Genomic DNA, 24,148 nt, shown 5'->3' on the forward strand with positions numbered 1-24,148 from the left:
TCAAAAAACAAAAAAAGGTAGATCCTGTACTTAACAACACAGAGGAAAGGGATTACAATGAGGAAATACCGTACAACACAAGAGTGAAAACCAGCAGAGCAAACTCCTAATTCTGCATTTCCATGCCTGATGAGCTGTTCAGAACTCCAACTCCTTCCAGTTTTGTTGACTACAACACTCCTCTCTCTTGGGCTGGTTCCACACCCAGTCTTAAGCTTTCTTCAGCAGGTATCCCGTGGCTCTCACATTTCTAACATCTTGGGGTCTCCAAGGCAATCCCTACTTCACCTTCACAGCTTCCCACAATGGCTTTCATGAAGGAACACCACTGCCACACACTTGCCTTCAGCAGATCTCAGATTCCACAACCCATATTTTGCATCCTTGATACTAAGGTCAGAAGCATATGGCCAAAGCTGCCAAGATCTGTTGCTTATTGGGGCTGGAGCTTGGTCCCCTTGTCTAGCTTTCTGTTTTCAGTGGTTTCCTTCACTTAAGGTTTTCTCTAATTCCCTTGTCACAAGTTGGAAACTTAGCTGGATAGGGTCTTGCCCGGAGGTCACCATTTCCTTTTATTCTATTTAGCATTGGACTTTAAACTTTTTATCTCCTTGAACACCAGACTTAGCTCCATTTCTTGGTGCCTTTTTCTTTTCAAACTGTACATTTTTTTTCCTTGTTCAGCTTGCTTGTTCAACATCTACGTAAGATTGATCACTAATAACAACACAGCACAGTCAATACTAGGCTATCTTGAAATCGCCTCTGCAAATGCCATTAATCGAAAAGTCTTCAGTTTACTGTCAGGCAGATTGGGGGTGGGGTGGGCAAGGGCAGAAAACAGCCACACTCTTTGCCAAAATACTGCAAGTATGGTCTCAAGGCTACTTATTAACATTCCTCTTTTCTGAAACCTCTTGGGCCAGGCTGTTGTTGTCTCCATTGCTCTCAGCACCATCTTCCCTGCTCTTACTAGTTTGGCCTGTTAAGCCCCACTTAAAGCTTTCACCTGCTTTCCTAATCCAGAGTCCACATTCTGCCAACAAACTGCATGGCCAGACCTGTCACAGCAACACCCCAGTTTTGGTACAGTTTCTGTGTTAATTGCCGAGAACAGACATCACAAGCACAGCAAATCTTACAAAAGAAAGCATTTAATCGGGGCTTGCTTACAGTTTTGAAGTTTAGTCCATTGTCACCATGGTGGGGAGCATGGTAGCATGCAGGTAGGCATGGTGCTGGCGCAGTAGCTGAGAACTTGCATTCTGATCCACATACATGAGACAGAAGAGAAAGACACTAGGCCTGGCTTGGGCTTTTGAAACTTCAGAGCCCATCTCCAATGACATAGTTACTTTTTCCAGTATGACACACCTGTTCCAACAAAGCCATACTTCCTAGTTCTTCTAAAACAGTTCCACCCCCTAATGACGAAATATTCAAATACATGAGCTGATGGGAGTCATTATATTCAAACCATACTTAGATTATATGGTTTCTTTTGGTGTTGCTCTTGAGTTCCTTCTGATTTTTTTCCTCCGTAATGCTCCCCCTGACAGTTTCTGTTTCAAACATGCATAATTGTACCTCTTCCATTCCTTCTCATTCTTTATTCTTTTCATCTCACACAGGTTTGGAATGAGTCCAGATCCAAATTAGTATTTGTTTTCTTCTTATAGGTAATTTGGAATTGTGTTCTCATGATTCTTAGTAATGCTAAAGGTGTAAGTTATGTGTAGTTTTATCTGCTCCTCTGACTTGTACGCATGCCTTCTTAAAGGATATGTGCGTTGAGGTAGCTGCTTTTGAAACTTTCAGGCAAAAGGCGTCTTTAATTTGGACACTTAGTAGAAAGGCCTCTGGGTTTCAGATGAGGGAAGAGTTGTGCTTTTGCAGCTGTGAGGACACCAAGGAGAACACACACTACCTCTGTGTACTGAGTCAGCTCACCAGGTCCTGGGGGCTGTGAGGACACCAAGGAGAACACACACTACCTCTGTGTACTGAGTCAGCTCACCAGGTCCTGGGGGCTGTGAGGACACCAAGGAGAACACACACTACCTCTGTGTACTGAGTCAGCTCACCAGGTCCTGGGGGCTGTGAGGACACCAAGGAGAACACACTACCTCTGTGTACTGAGTCAGCTCACCAGGTCCTGGGGGCTGTGAGGACACCAAGGAGAACACACACTACCTCTGTGTACTGAGTCAGCTCACCAGGTCCTGGGGGCTGTGAGGACACCAAGGAGAACACACACTACCTCTGTGTACTGAGTCAGCTCACCAGGTCCTGGGGGCTGTGAGGACACCAAGGAGAACCACACTACCTCTGTGTACTGAGTCAGTTCACCAGGTCCTGGGGGGGTACCCTGTTTGGTCTTGTTCTTGTAGCTGAAAACTTCAGATGGATGAGGATGTGGCTTAATTTGGGTTTTGGGTCTCATGCAGCCTAGGCTGCTCACACTCACTGTGTAGCTGAGGGTGGCTTTTCCTCCTGCTCCTTTGGTTACATTTCCCATGTATTGTGATCACACACGTGTGCCATGACACTCAGCACTACGTTATTGTACTTCATGCTTTTCATTTGAGGGCCTTTGTCAAGGTTCAAGTACTGAATCATTCCTTAGCCTATTCACTTTAGTAGTTGGAAAAATTGTATTGGCAGATTATTTTGGGGTCTTCTAGATTTGAAGCAGTGTAGTGTTTTGGCCTCAGACTTGTGTATGAGATAGATCACAATTATTTTTGTGCCTAATTTTTGGGCTCAGGGAAAATTTTATGCTTGTTTAACAATTTTTATTTATTTTATGTTTGTGTATTATGTTTATGTGTGAATGCTGTACCTGTGTGGAGATCAGAGGATGGCTTTCTCTAGTTGGTTCTCTTCTTCCATCTTTATGTTGGTTTCGGGGACCAAACTCAGGTCACCAAGATAAGATAACTTGCAAACTCTTTGCTTGCTAAGCTATCTTGCCAACACATTATTTCTATTTTTATCTATCTGGTACATAAAGTCAGAAATTGGAAACAAGCTTCCTAAACTTCTGTCTCATGTTTATGAAAGGTGATCGCAGGTAAGCCCTGAGATAAAAATTATACTTATATCAGTCATGTACACGGTTATCTTTCCCACCAAGTTAAAACAGAAAACTCCTTATTTTTCTGTTACAACTTCTGGAATAGCTTTTTTCTGTTTGTACTTCTTATAGATTCTTGTGGACACTGTTTGGGCTCTGTCATACTTGACAGATGGAGGAAATGAGCAGATACAGATGGTTATTGATTCAGGGGTTGTACCATTCCTCGTGCCCCTTCTGAGCCACCAGGAAGTGAAAGTTCAAGTAAGTATTTTCTTTTTTTTTCTTGTATAAAATTCTTTTTTGTTAAGTCCAGCAGCATGCACCTCAGGATTGCCCTAGTTTATCTCCTGAACCCACATTTGTTCATTTGAAATAATTTTTCAGCTTTTCAGTTACATAAGCCATTAAACATAGACCTGCATACATTCCATTATGATTTCAAATAGAAAGACGTGAAACTGTTGGTCTCCACAAATAGCTTTTTCTTCTAGTATCCTGTTAGGAGACAGCATAATGCTTGTCTGATGCCCACGTTCGCCTCCAGCCCCTCTGTCACAGCTCCTTTTCCATCTCACTTAAGCTTTCCGTCTGCCTATCTCAGCTCTCTGTCTCTGGGTAGTTTCCAGAGCCTTCCAACTGTGAACCCTGACTCTGTTCTGATTAGGGTCGGCAGTTAGTTCCGCTCATCATGCTTCTCTGCCGAAGTGTTTTTCTCCCTACAGATGCATGCTGACCCCGGGTAACATTAAATGTTATATGAGAAACACAAATGTGTGCCGACTCAGGACCATGTTAAAATGTGTGCTGCTGCTTTGGTCATAAGAACAACTGTTTTTAAAGAAAGGACTTGATGATTTTTAGTTTCCACTGTTTTAAAAACTTTCTTTTTTAGATGCTTTATATTTGTGTGGTTTTGAGGGCAGAGCATGGTTTTGGTTTTCTTTTGTTATTTTCAAGACAAGGTTTCCTCTGTTTAGCCCAGGCTGTCCTAGAACTCGCTCTGTAAGAGATTAAGATTAGGCTGGTCTCGAATTCACAGATCCTCTTGCTTCTGCCTCCCAAGTGCCCAGATTAAAGGTGTGTGCCATAACTGCTAGGCCTAAAAATCTTTTTTCTAACCAATTTTCACCTATTTTTTGTGGAGTTCTATAATTTTCCGTAGGAGATGGTTGTTTAAAAGTCCTTGCTAGTTTGGTTCTGGCTTTGCTGTAGGGATGAAATAAATGTTCATCATTTGCTCCTCACATCCTCAGAGTTATGAAAACTACAGAGATGACAATTTCATTATAAACATACTTAAAACATGTTCTCCCCTCTCTAGACTGCAGCACTCAGAGCAGTTGGGAACATAGTGACTGGCACTGACGAGCAGACCCAGGTGGTTCTTAACTGCGATGTCCTGTCCCACTTCCCAAATCTCTTATCACACCCGAAAGAGAAAATAAATAAGGTAAAGGCACACACTGCCCTTCTTCTGTCTGTGGCTGTTTCCTTGCTGCTGTTACGATGTGTTTTCTCACTCAGGGTCCTGGCATTCAAGATGGGGATGGTTGTAAGTGGATCTTTAAAACTGTTTTAGTTTCTGTTGCCTTTAGTCGTACTATCATCACAATAAAATTTTTGGACTATTTACGTGCTTATAGATTGAACAGTATCATTAAATTAGTAACCAGTATGCAAAAACATATAGTCTCTCACTAAAATAACTGGTAATTTTAAAACAGTTATTTCCCTACAAAATTAGAATAGACCTAATTCTAAAGGTGTCATGCCTTCTATCAAGGATGATAAAAATTTACTTTTAAAAGTTTCAAATTTATTTAAAAATTTTTATTAGTTGTATAGTAGATAATTATTTAAGAGTTTTATGGCTTATTTCACATACCATGTTTTTTTAATTGATTTTATTGAACTATACATTTTTCTCTGCTCCCCTCCTCTTTTCTCCCCTCCCCTCAACCCTCTTTCATAGTCCCCATGCTCCCAATTTACTCAGGAGATCTTGTCTTTTTCTTCTTCCCATATAGATTAGATCAATGTATATCTTTCCCTCTTAGGGTCCTCATTGTTCTCTAGGTTCTCTGAACTTATGATTTCTGAGTTGGTTTTCTTTGCTTTATGTCTAAAAGCCACTTGTGAGTGAGTACATATGATTTTCTGGGTCTGGTAACCTCACTCAAAATGATGTTTTCTAGCTCCACCCATTTGCCTAAAAATTTAAAGATACCATTTTTTTCTGCTGTGTAGTACTCCATTGTGTAAATGTACCACATTTTCCTTATCCATTCTTCGGTCGAGGGGCATTTTAGGTGTTTCCAGGTTCTGATTATGACAAACAATGCTGCTATGAACATAGTTGAGCACATGTCCTTGTAGTACAATTGAGCAAAAAAAAAAAAAGTGATATTACTGGGTCTTGAGGAAGGTTGATTCCTAATTTTCTGAGAAATTATCACAATGATATACAAAGGTGCTGTACCAGCTTCACTCCCACCAGCAATACCCCACATCCTCTCCAGCATAAGCTTGTCATCAGTGTTTTTGATCTTGGCCCTTCTTACAGGTGTAAGATGGAATCTCAGAGTTGTTTTGATTTGCATTTCTCTGATGACTAAGGATGTGGAGCATTTCCTTAAGTGTCTCTCAGCCATTTTTAGATTCCTCTGTTGAGAGTTCTCTATTTCGGTCTGTACCCCATTTTTTAAAATTGGATTATTTGTTCTTTTGATGACCAATTTTTTGAGTTCTTTGTATATTTTGGAGATCAGTCCTCTGTCCGATGTGGGGTTAGTGAAGCGGGCTGTCATTTTGTCTTGTTGACCATGTCCTTTGCTTTACAAAAGCTTCTCAGTTTCGGGAGGTTCCAGTTACTGTTTCTCTCGGTGTCTGTGCTACTGGGGTTATATTTAGAAAGTGGTCTCCTGTGCCAGTGCATTCAAGGGTACTTCCTACTTTCTCTTCTGTGAGGTTCAGTGTGGTTGGCTTTGTGTTGAAGTCTTTGATCTATTTGGAGTTGAGCTTTGTGCATGGTGATAGACTTAGATCTATTTTCATTCTTCTACATGTTTTTGTTGTTGTTGTTTTGTTTTTTTGTTTTTGTTTTTGTTTTTGTTTTTGTTTTTGTTTTTTTTTTTTTTTTTTTGGTTTCTCGAGACAGGGTTTTTCTGTGGCTTTGGAGCCTGTCCTGGAACTAGCTCTGTAGACCAGGCTGGTCTCGAACTCACAGAGATCCACCTGCCTCTGCCTCCCGAGTGCTGGGATTAAAGGCGTGCGCCACCATCACCCGGCTTCTTCTACATGTTTATCCAGTTATGCCAGTATCATTTGTTAAATATGCTTTTTTTTTCCATTTTATATTTTTTGCTTCTTTGTCAAAAATCAGGTGTTTGTAGGTGTGTGGATTAAATCTGGGTCTTTGATTCTGTTTCATTGGTCCTCCTGTCTGTTTTTATGCTAATACCAGGCTGCAGATCTATAGTAGAGTTTGAAGTCAGGAGTTATGATGCCTCCAGAAGTTTTTTTATTGTACAGGATTGTTTTGCCTATCCTATACCGTGTTTCAAAGTTCATTTAAAACAATGTATTAGAGCTCTCGCTTTCTCTCTCTCTCTCTCTCTCTCTCTCTCTCTCTCTCTCTCTCTCTGTGTGTGTGTGTGTGTGTGTAGAACCAAAGTTAACATCAGGTATCTTTCTTAGTTACTTTCTACATGTATTTTTTTCCTTTCTTTTTAAAATTTGTTTTTATTGAACTGTACATTTTCTCTGCTCCCCTCCCTTCCTCTCTCCTCCCTCTACATGTATTTCTTTAAAATTACTTTTACATTAGTTCTGTGTCTTTTCAGTGTACGGGCGGATGGGTATGTGCATCTGGCATCAGCTCTCTGGAGCTGGAGGCACAGGCGGTTGTCAGCCACCCAGTGTGGTTCCGAGGAGCTGAGCTCTGATTCTGGAGAAGAACAGTCCATGTTCTTTGTCTTGGAGCCATCTCTCCAGCTCCTCCACCTTGTATTTTGAGTCAGGGTCTCTCATTGGACATGGGCACCACAGACCCCTTCTCTCTGCCTCAGTTGTGCTCCAGGTAGAGATGCCACTGAGCCCAACTTTTACCTGGATGCTGGAGATCCATCAGATGTTCATGCTTGCATGGCAAGCCGTTCCCCAACACAGCCACTTCCCAGAGCCCTGCCTTGATTTGCTTTTATGGCTGAATAAGCCATTCTGTTTGTATGTATGTGCCTCATTTTCCTCATTTGCCTGTTGGTTGACACTGGGGTTGTTCATACCTTATGTCTGTTGTAATTAATGCTGCAGAAAACACTGACACCTCAGGGACTGTTTCAGTCCTTGGTTTAATTTCCTTTCTGACATACTGGAAGTTGCTGAGTCATGGCAATTGTGTGGTAGCTTTTTGAGGAATCTTCAGACTTTCATTAATGGCTGTACTTGACTGTATATTAGGGTTTTGCTTTCTCTGCAGCTGTGAGTATAGACGCTTGTCACCATGCATCTTGACACAGGTGCTGAGCATCAGGACCTCGGCACCTTACCCAGTGATCCTTCTCCCCCGCCTCATGCTTTCCAATAAACTACAGCTCTTTAATACAAGTAGTGTTGACGAGTGTTTGGAAACTCCATTCTTCTGGCCTGCCTTTCAAAAGGAGAATGAAATGTACCCCTAGGCTAAAGATTTGGGTCTGTTTTATTTGTTGCCATATCACCATTGCCTAGAACAATATGTAGCTTTAGCTAGGCTTACAGATTATTGAATAAATAATGGTTTAAGTGGACACAGAAGTATTGGGGAAGGAGGCTTCCCTTTAATGAAATGGGAGGTCTGAGTTGGCTGAATCACATGTCAAAATGCTAGCCATGTAAACCTGACAACCTGAGTTTGATCTCTGGAACCGCATGCTGGAGGGAAGTACCGACCTGCACATGCGCACCATGGCATGCATGGGCACATCCGTTTACTTGTTTACAAGCACTAGACTCACATAAAATGATAGTAAGTAAAAGAAAATGGAGGTCTTAACCAGTCACATTTTAGACACGGTCACTTTAACCCTACTCAGGAGATTTTGTTATCAAATATTTATAATATTAAAAAGAGAAAAGTACAGGTAATAAATATAGTTTTTCCAATAAAACTGACCCATATTTTGTTCACTACAGGAAGCAGTTTGGTTCCTTTCCAATATAACAGCAGGCAATCAGCAGCAAGTTCAAGCTGTAATAGATGCTGGATTAATCCCCATGATCATTCACCAGCTTGCTAAGGTCAGTCATATCATTAATACATTGTTTACCTTAATTTATTACAACCCAGACTTTTGGATAAAGAATTTATTTCATGAATTTGTTTTTACTCTCCAGGGGGACTTCGGAACACAGAAGGAAGCTGCTTGGGCAATTAGCAACTTGACGATAAGTGGCAGAAAAGATCAAGTGAGTTTGGAAAAATGTAACTGTCACTGTTACTAACTGCAGCAAGGACACTTCTGATTCTCAAGTTACTGAACATTTTCTTCTACTGCAGTTTCTAGAGGGAAAGAGAATTCATAGATTCTTTCTTCTTTTGTATTGTCTAGGTGGAGTACCTAGTACAACAGAATGTAATACCACCATTCTGTAACTTACTGTCGGTGAAAGACTCTCAGGTGGTTCAGGTGGTTCTGGATGGTCTTAAAAACATCCTGATAATGGCTGGTGATGAAGCGAGCACAATAGCTGAAATAATAGAGGAATGCGGAGGTGAGTAGGTGAATATTGGCGTTCTAAAATACTGGTTCCTCTCAGCTCAGCTTACTAGAAAATTACTACAGGCTCACTGTTAATTAAGTGACCAGAGTATTTTCCTGGTCTTATGTAGCATATTAGCATTGCTGAAGGATTTTCACAAAAGAATACAGTAGTTCATACTTTAGAAATACTGGTCATGAAGTCACTTTTCCTGGAGGTTGATGGATTTTAGGAAATACTCATTATTACATTGGTTTGTTTTCCATCGCCATACCAGAAATATGTGAGGCTAAGTGCTTAGAAAAGCAAGGTTTCTTTAGCTGGGAATTGTGGAACGTGAAAGCGTAAGACAGAATGGTTGTTGAATTAGTGTGTAATGTACGGATACGTATGCCTCTAGGAAAGTCCTCGGCTGGAGCAGCAGGACAGAACACATAAGAGAATACAAGACAGATCCAGGGTCAGACTCAGTGCTTTGCAATAACGTACAGTGTAAGATAAAGCTAAGGATAGTTCTGCAAAAGCTTTACTAACTCTTCTAAGGCCAGATCCCCAACATCAAACCTTCAGTGGGCCCCGTTACCTAATGGTCCTTAAAGTCCTCCCAACAACTCAGTTCTGAGGACCAAACCACAGCATTCATTTTGAAGTCACAGTGTACAATGTTAAACCTGGTGGACTAGTCGAGTAGGTAAAAGTTTTCTTTACTCCATTCTCAAACTCTAGACAAAGCAAACACATTATTTTTATGTTATACATAGTACCATGTGTCTGGGTAGACCCTTCTTTGGGAAGTGGTTGCCCAATTGTGTGTGTCTTGTTTGAATTCCAAAAGTTGGAAGGACTTTTAGGATTTTTACAAAAGCGTGTTGATGTTAATTGGACTGAAGTCATTTATTTAGTATTATAATTTCTGGTAAGGACATAATGAAATACATATTTAAAAATTCTGTTCTTAAAAAGTACCTGTTCTGTATGTACTAAAGTATCCAGACATTGCTATAAAACTATAAGCAGTGATTTGTTTGTTTGCATTTTGTTAGCTCTGTAGTTTACCCAGCTTATGCTTTAGAGAATATAAATGCAATAGCCTCACAGATCAATAAAAACAGAAAGGTATGTGAGAGTTTTGTTCAAGATCGTGTAAATAGTTTCGATACACGCAAATTCATGCTCATGCTTTTATTACGATATCTTTTAAGATAAAAAATAATTTCATAGTCAAGTTCATAACCCAGTAATTTTGAATAGCTTAGACAATTCTTTCTTTAATGTTAAAGTTATGTTTGTTCCTGTTGGAGTAATAATCACAATGTGTAATATCATCTTATAAAGCATTTTCATTTATTAGTGTTGACACCTATTTCTTCATATTCTGATTTGTATATAATATTTTAAAAGTCAGCTGGTTTAATATGTTAAAAAATGTTATCTCCTGGATGAATACTAAGGTTTTAATTACATAAAGTTGTGCACCTGGTACATGAAGTCTGTGGTACAATGGAACTATAAAAGATACTCTCAATCGCGCACAAGTGTGCACACCTGTATGCAGCACTCGATAGAAGCAGGGGACCTCAAGTTCAAGTCCAGAGTTGACTACACAGTCTTGTCTCATAAAACCTGAAAAGGAGATGAGTGATGAATACTTCCTCCTTCTGCTGTTCATACCTGTGGAACATAACCTGTTCACTTCGTTATTGTTTTTTCGAGACAGGTTTTCTCCATATAACTTTGTGCCTGTCCTGGAACTTGCTCTGTAGACCAGGCTGACCTCAAACTCACAGAGATCCGCCTGCCTCTGCTTCCCATGTGCTGGGATTAAACATGCGCCACCATTGCCATACTCCCTTTCTGAAATGCAGTGTTTTTGATGTAAAGCTTCCTTCAATTTAGTTCTAAAGACCTACATTCAGAAAACTGTGGAAGAGCTATCATGATTGTATTGAAACCTTTTGGGAGGTTTTCCGATCTTATACTGTCATTAACTTGCCATGCACCAAGAAGCAAACCCCTGTCATCTCTGTCAGATGGAATGTTTTGGTGACTGAGTTGGGTTTTTGTTTGTTTGTTTGTTTGTTTTTGGTTTGTGAGACCAGGGAATATCAAATACTTTTAAGGGGAAAGGAATTAATCTGCTGATGGTTGGGTTTTTCCGTGTTCTTTCAGACTGTTACTTTTTTTTTTAAAGATTTATTTTATGTACCTACATGCACATCTTTATTCCAGAAGAGGGCATCAGATCCCACTATGGATGGTTGTGCTTCACAATGTGGTTGATGGGAATTTACCCAGGTCCTCAGGAAGAGCAGCCAGTGCTCTTCACTGGTGAGCCACCTCTCCAGATCTTAGACGGTCATATTTGAGTGAGAAAAGGCATATTCTGAGGTTCATAGAGCTTTTCTGTAACTAGATTATGCAGATTACTACCACCTTAATTATTCTTATATTTTTTGTCAGGTTTGGAGAAAATTGAAGTTTTGCAGCAACATGAAAATGAAGACATATATAAATTAGCATTCGAAATCATAGATCAATATTTCTCTGGTGATGATGTAAGTAAATATTAAAATATAGATGTCTGCATGTAATGGGCATTTACCTAGAATTTTTCTCTTATTCTTTCTTTATTTATTTAAATTTTTTAAAATATTTATTTATTTATTATGTATACAATATTCCTTCTGTGTGTATGCCTGAAGGCCAGAAGAGGGCACCAGACCTCATTACAGATGGTTGTGAGCCACCATGTGGTTGCTGGGAATTGAACTCAAGACCTTTGGAAGAGCAGGCAATGCTCTTAATCTCTGAGCCATCTCTCCAGCCCCTTTCTCTTATTCTTAATGTGCACGAAATTTGTTTTGTTTTCTATTAGATACTCCACTAATCACTTTCTTTAACATTTTATTCACAATTTCACTATAAGGAAAAATTATAAAAGCATTTCTTGTTACAGTTTTATAATCTATTAACTGGAAAGAGATAATTCTGGAAATGACACTCACGTGAAGTGATACGGAAACTTATTAAGCCAAGCACCTTTTAAAAATTATTCAATTGTGTTTGTTTAATATATCATGAAATTATCACTAATTTACCTGGATATTTTTAGGCAGTTAAAATATTCATTTGGAGTTTTCTCTTTGTTTTTATAGATTGATGAAGATCCCAGCCTCATTCCTGAAGCAACACAAGGAGGTACTTACAACTTTGATCCAACAGCCAACCTCCAGACAAAGGAATTTAATTTCTAAGGTCCATTAAGTGCAGCATCGTTCATTCAATACAAACACCACCAGATGGCCACCAAGCGATAAGACAGCAAGCAGCAGAAGGCTCCCAGCACTCTTGCCTCTTGGTTTTGATGCTTCTAAAGCAAGCCATGTCTCAGTCACTTTGCAGTTGCCAAAAGTCACTCTCACATGGACTGTAAATGCATATGCATGATTTCCTGAACTGTTTTCGAATTCTCCTTAACAATCTCAACTACCCTATTTTTCCATGTTCCCTGGTGCCACATGCTGACAACTGCAGTCTCCAGTTAGAATTCTCCATAGTGGTGACGTATCAGCTGCCCGCTGGTACTCCTTTGGAAAAAGGTGCACTGTGGATCAAGACTTTTTGGTATGATGTATATTCGTGTTGGAAGACTACAGAGGTGCAGTGTGATCTGAGCCTCCATCATTGTCCTCCACAAACATATTTTCATATTCTTATGTGGAAGAATTAAAGTACAAGCCAAATGATTTTCATTGGTGGAACTGACACAAAAAAGTAATAACTTAAAAACAAGAAACTTGGTTATTGATTAAAAAAGATAAGTTTTTTAAAACTGTACTTCACCTACCATTAATTGATGTGTTTATTATCTGCCTCAGAAGCCAGGGTTGGAGCAAGAGCTTTAGATACCAATGGTAATGCTTTCGCCATTATACCTAATTTTTGAGAACAGCAAACCCTATTTGACCACTCACTCAGCCTGTGTGTTCCTGCTGTTTTGAATAATCAAATGCTGTGCATGGTCTCTACCTGAGCTGCAACCTGTTACAGACTTGAACTTCTGTTAAGTTGAAAGCAAGAGTCCCTGACTACAAAAAAATACGTCAATAAATAAATACGTTAAAACAGGAATGGAAAAGGTCTAAAATACTCATTGGTAATGTTTTAAGATAGTCTTGCTTTCAGCTTCCAGGAGTTATTTTTTTTTTAATTTGATAATTGGATATGGTTGATTTATATTGGGTTTAAACTGTGGAGCTTTCATGTTTACTGTAATTTAGTCTTAAAACATTTTTTACTTAGTAACCAGTACTTTTGATAAAGTGGTGGCAACCAACCAGCAACTCTTTAGAAGTGTTCCAAGACTTCATTCTTGAGGATCGGGGAGCTCATTCCGATCCCACTCAGAGCATCCGCACGTTAAAGAGAAAGCCAGGATCTGTGTAGAGGAATGATGTGCAGTTATTTAACTCAGCCCGATTTGCAGAGCTCTTTCATCTGTAAAACTGGTATTACTATGTAAAGTTGTTGCTTTTGGCAAATTGTCTGACCCGGATATTGATGGATGAATATGGATTTGCAGTTTTTTAAACTAAATAATTTGTGCTGTCACAGAAATGGTTTGTTGCTCTTGTTCACTGGGTATAATTTCCCAATGCATTGATGTGAAGGGATAGAAATCTAAGTTAGTGTTCAGATGGGGGCGTGTCTACTGTGATGAAGAGGAGCCAATGCCATCAGAGCTTTGTGAGCCAGCTGGGGTGTTTTCCCTGAGAGACAACACAGCAGGTGTGCTTCATTACAGACGTGTGTATCTGCCAAGGTGGAGCCACTTTAAAGAGTGAGCTTTGTCTTGTATCCAAAATGGATACAAGCGTATGTTTAAACTGCAAGATTTTTACTTGCTAGAGAATCTGTTTTAATATAGTGGTTTGGCCTCTGATTATTTATAGGTTTTATAAATTTTAGAATCAATTTCTCTTTAAGGTGGCTCAGATTTTTCAACTCTTGTGCACATAAAATTGAGTTGAAGTTCATTGTGCCTTTTTTTCTTTACCCAAATTTTGAGTTAAAGCTTCATATGGTAACTGCATCCTGTTCAAACACTTGTCTAAATTTTGAAACTGTGTAGTGTTCACTAAAAGAAGAAATAACAAAGAATGAATTAAGGTCACAAACTTTGGTGAAACCCTTAAAGTCCAAATCTTCTTGATGTTGTGAATTGTCCCCCTTCAGGTTTAGTTTCTTCTGGACTCTCCCTACTTAACTGACAGTTACCTTCTAAAATTTGCACACATTGAGATGAAAATTGGGCCTCTACTGTGATGATCCCTATTTCCTCTCGCGTCCTAAGTGCAAACTAACCTTTAAGTAACAGTAGCATCAAGCAGTGCAGACTTGTGCGTCGGCTTGATTCAGTTTGCCGTGACCTTACCAGGCCTGAATTGGAATCGCACCATTTCGTAGACAAAGGAACTGAGTGTATTGCTGCACTTTTAAGTTTTCAAAACAGTGTTTTAAAATTGCATTGTTTTTATTTTTTTTTAAACTCAGTTTAAAAATAACTAAAATGTTCTTTCAAAAGAGGCATCTAAACGTGTTCCTAATTTTGTATATGGGCTTAGGTTTTTGTAACCAATAAAAAAGCTGCTATCAAATATGATAAAACATTGAAAGATTTATTTTTAAAAATAATTGTTTAGCTTGTTTTCTGTGTGGTTAAGTTTAACTTTGGAAATGTCTTCAAGTGCCAGCCACAGTGATGGTAAAGCATTAGTGACTGCCTTTGTTTTTTGATGTCTCCTTTCTACCACAACAGTGACTAACCAGTAGCTACCCTAGAGAATATTTTGTGGCACATCAGAAGTACCAACGTGTATCATTCCCTAAGCCATCAAAACAGTAACCCCGTGACCCAGGGGCTTCAAACCTCAGAAATGGGTGCAGATCTGGCAGCGAGAGGTCATGTCAAGTCCAGCTGTCTGTTCCAGGCTGTCTTCCACTCTCGAGCCTGGAGGGTTCCTTCCTGGCTTCTGATGGTGAACGGCAATCCTTGGCTCATAAGTTCATCCTGCCATTCTTTGCCAATCTGTAATTTAGGGGGAAAACCATTATTTGGAAAAATAGTGTGGTTATGATTTTGATGCAACAAACTAGCCATTCAGAGTAAGGCTGCCTAAGCTATAAAAGCATGTAACTGTAACAGAAAGTAGTCATTGAAGTAACCGTGAAAGTGTTCCCTATCGAGGTAGAAGTGTAGCTCAGAATGAAATCTTGGATTAGTAAGAAGAACAAAGAAGCAGCTGGACTTTTGAGCATAGAGATATTCTTCTGTATGCTGCCACTTCAGACTACCTGTAAAAGATGTATAAGAAAATCAATGTGATCATGTGATCTTTCCATCGCTTCCTTCCGAGGTGCCTTCTTCTTTAGGGCATTCGTTGTCACAGGTAAACCAACAGCACCTGGCTTTCAGATAGCCTTTTTGTGACTTTTTAAAACACTTTTTGACCTATATTTTTTTTTGTTTTGATATTTTTCTTTTATTGAAAATAGATTTTTTTTCAGTTAGGTATGGTATCACACACCTTTAATGCCAACACTCTGGAGGCAGCGTCAGGCAGATCTCCGAGTTTGAGGCCAGCCTGGTCTACAGAGTGAGTTGTTCAGCACAACAAAGGCTGCACAGAGAAGCCCTGTCTTTATAAAACAAAAATAAAAAGAGAGAAATTTTTTTCGTCCAATACATTCTGTTTATGGTTCCCCTATCATTGGCTCTCGTTGGTTTGTTTTGTCCTGTTCTTATTTGTTTTGTTTTACTATTATTGTTTCGATCTGGATGGAGGGGAGGCAGAATTGACCTATAATTTTTAAACTTCTGGAAAACTTTTAACTCTTGGAGGGAAGGGGGTGTGTAATTTATATTTATTAACCTGATTCTTAATTCAACTGGCCTAAAAAGTGCTCATGAACCCACCTTGAAGCTTAAAAGAAAACTTTTCATGCAGACGCAAAAGACTGGGACTGCAGGACTCGGAAATGTATGTAGAGATCAGTCATCAAGAAGGGTGTTCAGGAAAACGGTTGTGCAAGACTCGGAAATGTATGTGGAAATCAGTCATCAAGAAGGGTGCTCGGGAAAACGGTTGTGGGAATACAGTCTGTCCCCATGATCTCTTAGCTCAACCGGTAGTGCAACTCATTTCAGTCCATTTCAAGCTGTTGGGTAATTGATTGTTGAGGTGTTCTCCTGTGCACTATGAGATGATTAGCCTCATCTGTGGCTCATACTCACTAGGTCCTAGTTAGCACCTCATGCTCTTCCAGTCCAGACACCTGAACATGACATTCCTAAATGTCTCCTGGGGCCCGACTTCCATCCTTGTACACTGTTGGTCTAAATCAATTCCTGTGTAAAAGGCCCAGCTAAGACAGTGTGTGACCAGTTGTAGGCTGTTCTCAGAGGTCAGCAATTCCAGTGAGTTAGTGTTGGCCCTAAGGCAGCGTAGTTTGAAAACTTTCATGCTCATCACTTCCTAAGTCACACAGAATTTTGTTCCCTTGGAAAGCTTACAAGGGTATTGAGTAATACAGGAGCGATGTAGAGAGATGGAGTGGCACGCTCCAGACCCTGAGTACACATTCCAGAACCATTAAATAAAGTGGGTACCAGTGCTAAGGAATGGTATCCTCTGCATGCCCCGGCATTCCCTTAAAAATTACCGTCTGCCTTTTGAATGGCTCCCTTCCCAATGACGGTGTCCAAAGACAAAACCTTGTTAAGCTGAAAAATAAGGAATGTCTTCATGCGGTAGCAGCTTTACTAGTTTTATGCAGCTGCGAACCTGTGTTCCAGAGCATACATTTACATCCATGTGTTATTTTGGAGATAAAACCAGATTTTTGAGGCAGCCATTTTATGGGATAAGATTGAGAAGTAATGAGTCACTTCAAAGGAGCTTAGTCTGCAGTGTTGGCTGCTGCTGTTGCTATGGAGTTCCCTCCTATCCCTGAAAAACATTTCTCGAATGGCTGTCGTTACAAGTGTGATTAGAACTAGTGCTTGATTTTTTTCAGAGAGCAGAAGAGACTGAGCTGTTTTTACAAGAGCCCCTCACACACACACCAGAGCACCCATGCGTTGGCCCCGTCCTGGTTGTAAATTGAGCCTGGTTCCTGTCAACTTAAACAGGCTGTGTACCCCAACAATGAGTAGTGTAACCAGCTTCCGTCCTCTCGACCCTTACTTAATTCTAGTGTGGGAAAAGAGAGTTTCAGTCATTTTCCAACTCTTGGACTTGGAGTGAACAGCCTGAACTCCCTTTGCCCAATCACATAGGCATCTGCCTGTCTGAAACTTAAATTTCATACTATCTCATTTCAGTTTTCCTTATCATATTCTTTTAACTCTATCTGTGCCTTGACAGTAATTTTTTCTTAATGAATGGTTTTGACTAAGCCTTTAGAAACATTAAGATATTTATTGAGCATCCTATCTCATGCCAGGCACTACACTAGGGCATAGGATAAACAACTGTCAGGAAGAGGCCTGCTCAGAAAGGCTAGCGAGCGTTTCCTGAAGGTCAGTTGTGCTTTTGATTTAGTGCAGTACTCTTGACCTGGTGAAGATCTGTCCAGCTGTATTTTCTCCAAACTGAAGCAAGAGCAGGGGTTGACTTGGCAGTTTCGCTGAAAAATGTGGAGGTGGGAAAACTACACAGGCATTGTGGGGTGTACAAAAGGGTGTGCAAGGTTGTGATGAGAATCAATGGAGAGGGGTAAGTAGGGCCAGCAAGGGGCTGATGGGGCAGCTGACACAGCCCGGTGGTCAGCCCTAGGATATCTGCACGGAGCAGTAGGAAATTGGCACAAAGGGGATAAAGGAAGATGGTGTTTGGGGCTGTAGAAATGGCTCACAGGTTAAGAGCACTTGTTAGTCTTGCAGAGGACCCACATTGCAGTTTACAGGTGTCCATAACTCCATCACCAGTGGATCAGTGCCATCTTCTGGCCTCTGGGAGTGGCAGGCCCAAGACCTACCCTAACCCATTTATGTACACAGAAGATGAATTCTAATAAGGACAGCTAGTTGGTAGCCACGTCTTTCAGCTTTAGTCATTTCAGGATAATTGGTCAGTTTAGTGCGGATGAGACAGGTGAAAGATGAAGAGCGAGGGTCAGAGGTGCCTGGCAGCTGTACACACCAGGCTGGTGATGCCCGAGAGGTGCAGTCTGCGGAGAGAAGTATTGAGAATGATTCTCGGATTCTGGCTGGTTCTAGATAGGAGGGAATGGAATTAACTTGAGGCACAGGAAAGAATCAGACCTTGATGTGCAAAGTGAAGTAAGTTGGTTTAAAGTGTAGGAAGGACTGATGAGGAAGTCACAGATCAGAGGGAGCTGTTGCAGCATGGTGGTGAAGGCAGAAACCAGAAGATTGCAGAGCAGGAGCGGACTCTGACGGCTCTTAATCTAAGCTCTTACAATGTTTCTATTTCTTAAATTGTACATGTGTATGTGAGGGCTGTGCTGCAGAGGCCAGAAGAGATCATTGGGTCCCCTGGAGTAGGAGTTAGAGGTGGTTGATGAGGTGGCAACTGAACTCAGACCCTCTGAAAGGGCAGGAGCCACCTCCAACTTTTTCATCTAGAAGACAGGTTAGTTCCCAAGTGCATGGCTTTTCTTGCTGCTGTGATGAAAAATGTACTGACAGAAGCAATCTAAGGGAGAAGGGATTTACTTTGGCTCCCAGTTCGTGGAGGGCAATCATGGAGGCAGGAGCTAGAGGCTGTGGCATGCAGTCAGGAGGCAGAGTGAAGCATGCCAGCGCCTTGCCTTTCTTTCCTCAGTGCAGAGCCCATTCTATGGAATAGCGCCTTCCCAGCGTCCCTAAGCTAATCCAGAGAATGCTTGCTAGGCATGCTCAGAGAGGCTGGGCTCTGTTGACCTTAGAGCCTGTCAGTGTGGTTGAGAAATGCACCGGCCATACTAAAGAGCCATTAGTTTGCTGTTACTAGTCTGGCAGGATTGGCTCTGCCCCCTCAGTCAGCAGATCTTAGACAGCTGGTATGTGCCAGATCTGCAATAGGTGTCAGGTATCCCCTACCAGACAGGCCAGTCACAGTCCCTGTCTCGTGGAGTTTATGTTCTAGTGCGAGGGAGGAGCAATACACAGTAAAGAGATATCTTCTGCAGATACAGAAAAATCCACCCTCCTAGCCAGCCATCTTTAAGGCATATAGCTCCGTGGTGCTTAGTGTGCTCACACTGCCGTGAGGCCGGCCTACAGAAGTGTCCTGTGTTGCAAAGTTGGAATTAATTCCATTAAGCAGCTGCCCTCCCCTCTTTCCCAAAATCTGCCCCCACCCGGAAACCTGGAAATGTAGTGGGTGCTATGATGGAGGAAGGTCATTGGCTAATAAAGGAACTGCCTTGGCCCATTTTATTGGTTAGAACATAGGTAGGTGGAGTAAACAGAATGGAACGCTGGGAGGAAGAGGAAGTAAGTTCAGACTCCACAGCTCTACTCTCGGGAGCAGACGCCTCAGAGAGAGAGAGACGCCATGCTCCTGGCTCCTGGGCAGATACACGCAATGAAGCTCCGACCCAGGATGGACATGGGCTAGAATCTTCCCGGTAAGACCGGTGCTCACAGATTATTAGAGATGGGTTGATCGGGATATCAGAATTAGCCAGTAAGGGCTAGAGCTAAAGGGCCAAGCAGTGTTTAAAAGAACACAGTTTCCGTGTAATTATTTTGGGTAAAGCTAGCCGTGGGGGCGGCCAGGTGCCGGGGACGCAGCCCTGCTGCTCTTATTTACTACAGTGCTAGGCAAATGTTGTTTTGTTGAGACCCATCCCCAGCAGAGGCATACAGCACCTGACTTTTGTGGGTTAAATATTAGAAATAGGGTCAGTCAGCTGTATGAGATTTAAAAATCCTGCAAGGGAGCCCAGGTCGGGTGGTAGCGTGGTGATGCTCCTGTCTTTGCTGCCCTCAGGAAGTCAGGGCAGGAGGATAACCTTGAGTTCGACCTGCCTGGGCTGCATACTGGTTTCCATTTTATCTTGAGCTAAGTAGCTAGGCTATCTCAAACAAACGAAGCAATGGTTGAAAGGCCTGTAATGACTGTGAAGATCTTTGCTTAGGCCTCTTCAGAACCTTTGTTCTCAAGATTTCTGTCTCCCAACGAAATCTCCACCGTCTGGACTTTCACTCAGTGGCTTAATCTTTCGAACCTTGTTAGACGTCAGACTTCACATATCTTGTGGAAGCGGTTAAGCATGTAAAACATGATCCTAGGTCCAGGAACCATCCAGTCAGTCAGCTGCCCAGGCTGGCCAAGCCAGCTTTGTGGGCAGACCCCTTGGAGGCCCGCCCACGAGAAGCTCCGCCCCTGGGTTCCCGTCACCACCCCTCAGGATCCCTCCCACGCGGAGCTCCGCCCGCTCGCGAGAAGCTCCGCCCATAGGAACCCGCCCACGAGAAGTCCCTCCTTCCCTCCCACCTCTGAGCACGGATCTCAAGAGAAGCTCAGTCCGTGGGAAGCCCCGCCTACGACAGTCTCGCTGCCTGGCTTGCAGAGATTTGGGCTATTTGGGGAACCCGTGAACGAGGAGTGGGCACTGAGCATGGCGACGGGCTCCTCCTTGCTGCTTTGCTCGGCGCTGCTGGCCGTGGGGTGAGCGCTGGGCCTGCGCCTGGGCCGCGGGCGGAGCGCGGTGGAGCGTGGGGTGCTCGCCTGGCTCTGTTACGATGCCCTGGTGCACTTCGTGCTGGGAAGCGTTGCCGCCTTGCCAACTGCCTAGGTTCCGCCCACGGGAGGAAGTTTGAGAACCTGCTGAGGTCCCGGGAGGCCAGAGGGCGCCCCCTTTAACAAGGCTGATTTCCTGGTTCAAACCAAACCCTTCTTCTCAGGTGCTGCCTGGTCTTCTATCAAAGGTATCCCCTGAGAATTGCTAGAGGAATTTCACCTCCTCCACCCCTCTCCCAACACCATTCATCTTGGTTTATCTTTTGTGTGACAGATATATCCAGAAATCCATTTCTTGTAGCTTTCCTAATTCTGTAGAATAGGTTTTTCAAGTATGTCCCTACGAGTTTCTGAATTTCTCTGATGTCTGTTAAGAGATCTTTTCATCTCTAATTTTATTAATTTAGGTCTTCTGTCTTTTGGTTGTTTTGGCTAGGGATTTGTCAATCTTGCTAATCTTTTCAAAGAATCAGCTTTCTCTTTTATTGATTCTTTTGTTTTTTATTTTATTACTTTCTCCCTCGGTTTTAATTATTTCTTCCAATCAATCTCCTGTTTTGGAATTTGGTTTATTCCTGTTTTTTTTTTTTTTCAAATTCTTGAGGTGCATCATTAAGTTATTTATTCGAACTATTTCTGATTTTTTTTTTAATGTAGGTGCTAAGAGCTTTCACTCTTAGTACTGCTTTTATTTCATCCCACAAGCTTGGTATTTTTCATTTTCACGTAATTCTGAGATCATGTTTTAAAATTTCCTTGATTTATTCAACTACCCACTCATCCACAAATCTGTTGTGGTGTGTGCATTTCCGGTCTTACGCACTCAAGATACAGCTAGAAAGCAATCAGATTCTGTGTCAGGGTGTAACCTGAATGGCGTCTAGGTCAGCTTCTCAGAGGCCTTACACCCCTGTGCTGTAGGAACGCAGCCCGCTCCTCCTATTACTACATCCCTGGACTCTCTTGAGCCTGGTTTCCACTTTCATCTTTTCTCACAGTGTTCTGGTCTTCTAAACCTTTGCCAGAATGGCCTATAAGACGTTGCTTAGAGCATTCTAGGGCTTTTCTAGCCCAAAGTTTCAAACTATTCATTCTTCTTACAATCCAGTTCCAAAGGCCCAAGAACTGCATGGTCAGGTTATTAAGTTCCTGTATTAGTTACTTGTGTTATTGCTGCAACAAAATACTGGCTGGAGAAATTTTAGGAAGGAAGGGTTTGCTCTGACTCACAGTGAAGGGGTCGTGGTCCGCTGTGGCAGGGAAGGTTTGGCAAGAGCAGGGGCAGCTGCACACCTAGGGTCCACAGTCAGAAACTTCAGCCCATGACCACCCCCCTGACGGCATGGTACCACCCACATGTACAGTGGGTCTCTTCCTCTCAGTTAACCTAGTATAGACAATCCCTGACAGGGCTTGTTTCCATGGTGATTCTAGATCCCATCAAGTTGACAGTCCAGATTAACCATAATGTGTCCTTAATATTCACCTAAAATAAAGTGAATAACTTTTTTTTTTTCATTTATTTAATTGGATGGGTTGGGGGATCGTGCACCCGCCACAGGATTACATCTGGAGAGCAGTAGACAACTTGCAGTCACTTCTGTCCTTCCCACTATTGAGTTTTACGGCTCAAACTTTGGGCCTCAGTTGGCTGTCCACTGAGCCATCTCTCTGGTCCCTCACCCCACTTTATAAATAGCCAATGTGACTATACATAGATAGTACTAATGAAATCTACTCCCCTCAAATTTTTAAAAATATAATCTTAAATACCCCCTTTTTAAAAAATAAAATAAAATCTGGCCTTCCCTCCAGCTAATGTGAAGTTAAAGTCCATAATCTTGAAATACAAAGAAGACATGTTGTTTGGCAATGGTTTAGGTCAATGAGCATTTCCAGTTTAATGTGTCAATACCAGGTGTTCGCAAAAATGAAATTCCTTCTTTCCCAGTAATTTCCTAGTAATTTTGTGCAGAGACTGGAGCAAGGTTCTTTCCCTCGAAGCCTTTGTTTAAAGAATTGATCTTTGGTTACATAGTCAGCTCAAGGTCAACTTGGGGCACATGATGTCCTGTCTCAAAAACAAACAAGCAAACGTGTCCCACTTAAAGGGGATGATAACATTCCAGAAATATATAAAGGTGTAAAGATTCTCAAAAAAATATACTTGTATGTCCGCAACCCTGTTTATGTTGACTAGGTAACATGGCACTTGCCTCTATTCACGCTACCTGGAGATGTGGTCTGTGTAGAAATGGTCTGTCTCCGCCCCCACCACGCCCCACCACCTCTCCAGATATAAAGGAAATGCCCCCAAATAGCCTTTGATAGCCTGCTGGGAAGGGCTCCTTTGTGATGACCCTGCTCCTGCCCTAGTTCTTCCCATCTGAGGTATTCTTTTCTCCATATATGGACGTGATCACTGACAAGCCCAGGCCACTTGGTTGGTACTTTAATCTCTCTGAAATTAAGACAAATCTTACACATCCTAATAAACTCACATTAATGGACATTTTGCAGTTACTAACAGTGCTTTTGCCCAGTGTCTTTAGAGATCAGTGGGGAGGACAGGAATTAGCAGTGAGGCCTGTAAGTACTTGCCTGGATTAGCTTTGGTTAGCAGTTGGCTGCAAATGAAGCCTGATAGGTAAGGGTATCCAAAAGTGCGGGATGAGTTGATACTACAAGGTAGAGCCTTGAGAATCAAAAGCTTCGCCCTTAGTACTCAGGCTGCCCTCATTGCCTCTTAGACCTCCCAGGTATAACATGGTATAGTTGTAGTATAGTCACCTGTGTTCCTGTTCAAATCCTTCCCACCATGTAACAGCCTCGCTCATTATCTGTCACCCCAGTCCCCTCACACAGAGGGGGCTCCACTCAGCTCCGGGTGCTTCAGAATCCAGTCAGGTTGATAATCATGATTACTCAGTACACTCTGGTTGGACACTTGAGGTGAACTGCCTGTGTTATGCATAGCTTGAACCTTTGAGCTGAACTGCCTTTGGGCTGCATGGCTTGAACTGCTGTCCCAGAGGGTGTGGTTTATCAGAAAGGTTCTGGCAGCAGCGTCTTTCTCCTTCAGCAGCTACATGGCATCTCTTAGACACCTACTCTCTCTCATGTCTTTTCCAGCTTGGCTCTATTCTGTCCTGCCATAGGCCAAAGCAGCTTTATTCCTTAACCAATAAAAGCAACACATATACAAAAGGACATCCTACATCATCTCCCCTTTTCTGTCTAATTAAAAAAAAGGAAGTTTTTAACTTTAAAATAGTAAAATTACATAAAACAGAAATCGAGCAAGAATTACAGTTACAGTATTTAGTCTATTTGTATTTGGCAAAATAAGGAAAATACTCTATCATATCTTTGTGAGTCTAAAGTTTTATATCTAATTTATCCTTTATTATAACTAAGGAAAACTAGAATTATAATTAACTAGTCTTTATCTCCACCAAAGACCCCAGAAGGATATGATATTACCTGAGTAAACAGGAAGTGCATTGTAAGCAACTTCCAAAGTTCTAGAATTGACAGAGATATCTCACTATCTGAACAGTCACCCAAAGTTCTTCTG

At 41.7% G+C, this 24,148-nt stretch overlaps 1 protein-coding gene across 1 annotated transcript in view; it reads left to right on the forward strand.

Moving 5' to 3' along the window:
- The window catches only part of LOC121459088 (importin subunit alpha-4-like), an 87,754-nt gene extending 75,479 nt beyond the window's left edge, over window positions 1-12,275 (forward strand). The window contains exons 11-17 of the mRNA XM_041668601.1: window positions 3,209-3,340; window positions 4,401-4,529; window positions 8,252-8,356; window positions 8,453-8,524; window positions 8,668-8,830; window positions 11,279-11,373; window positions 11,974-12,275. Coding sequence (XP_041524535.1) covers window positions 3,209-3,340; window positions 4,401-4,529; window positions 8,252-8,356; window positions 8,453-8,524; window positions 8,668-8,830; window positions 11,279-11,373; window positions 11,974-12,072 — 795 coding nt within the window. The 3' untranslated portion in view covers window positions 12,073-12,275. The remainder of the gene's footprint in view (window positions 1-3,208; window positions 3,341-4,400; window positions 4,530-8,251; window positions 8,357-8,452; window positions 8,525-8,667; window positions 8,831-11,278; window positions 11,374-11,973) is intronic.
- The last annotated feature ends 11,873 nt before the right edge of the window (window positions 12,276-24,148 follow it).

This window comes from Microtus oregoni, unplaced genomic scaffold (assembly GCF_018167655.1).
Source record: "Microtus oregoni isolate MIOR12 unplaced genomic scaffold, Mior012 000001F_ref0000356, whole genome shotgun sequence".
Lineage (NCBI taxonomy): Eukaryota > Metazoa > Chordata > Mammalia > Rodentia > Cricetidae > Microtus > Microtus oregoni.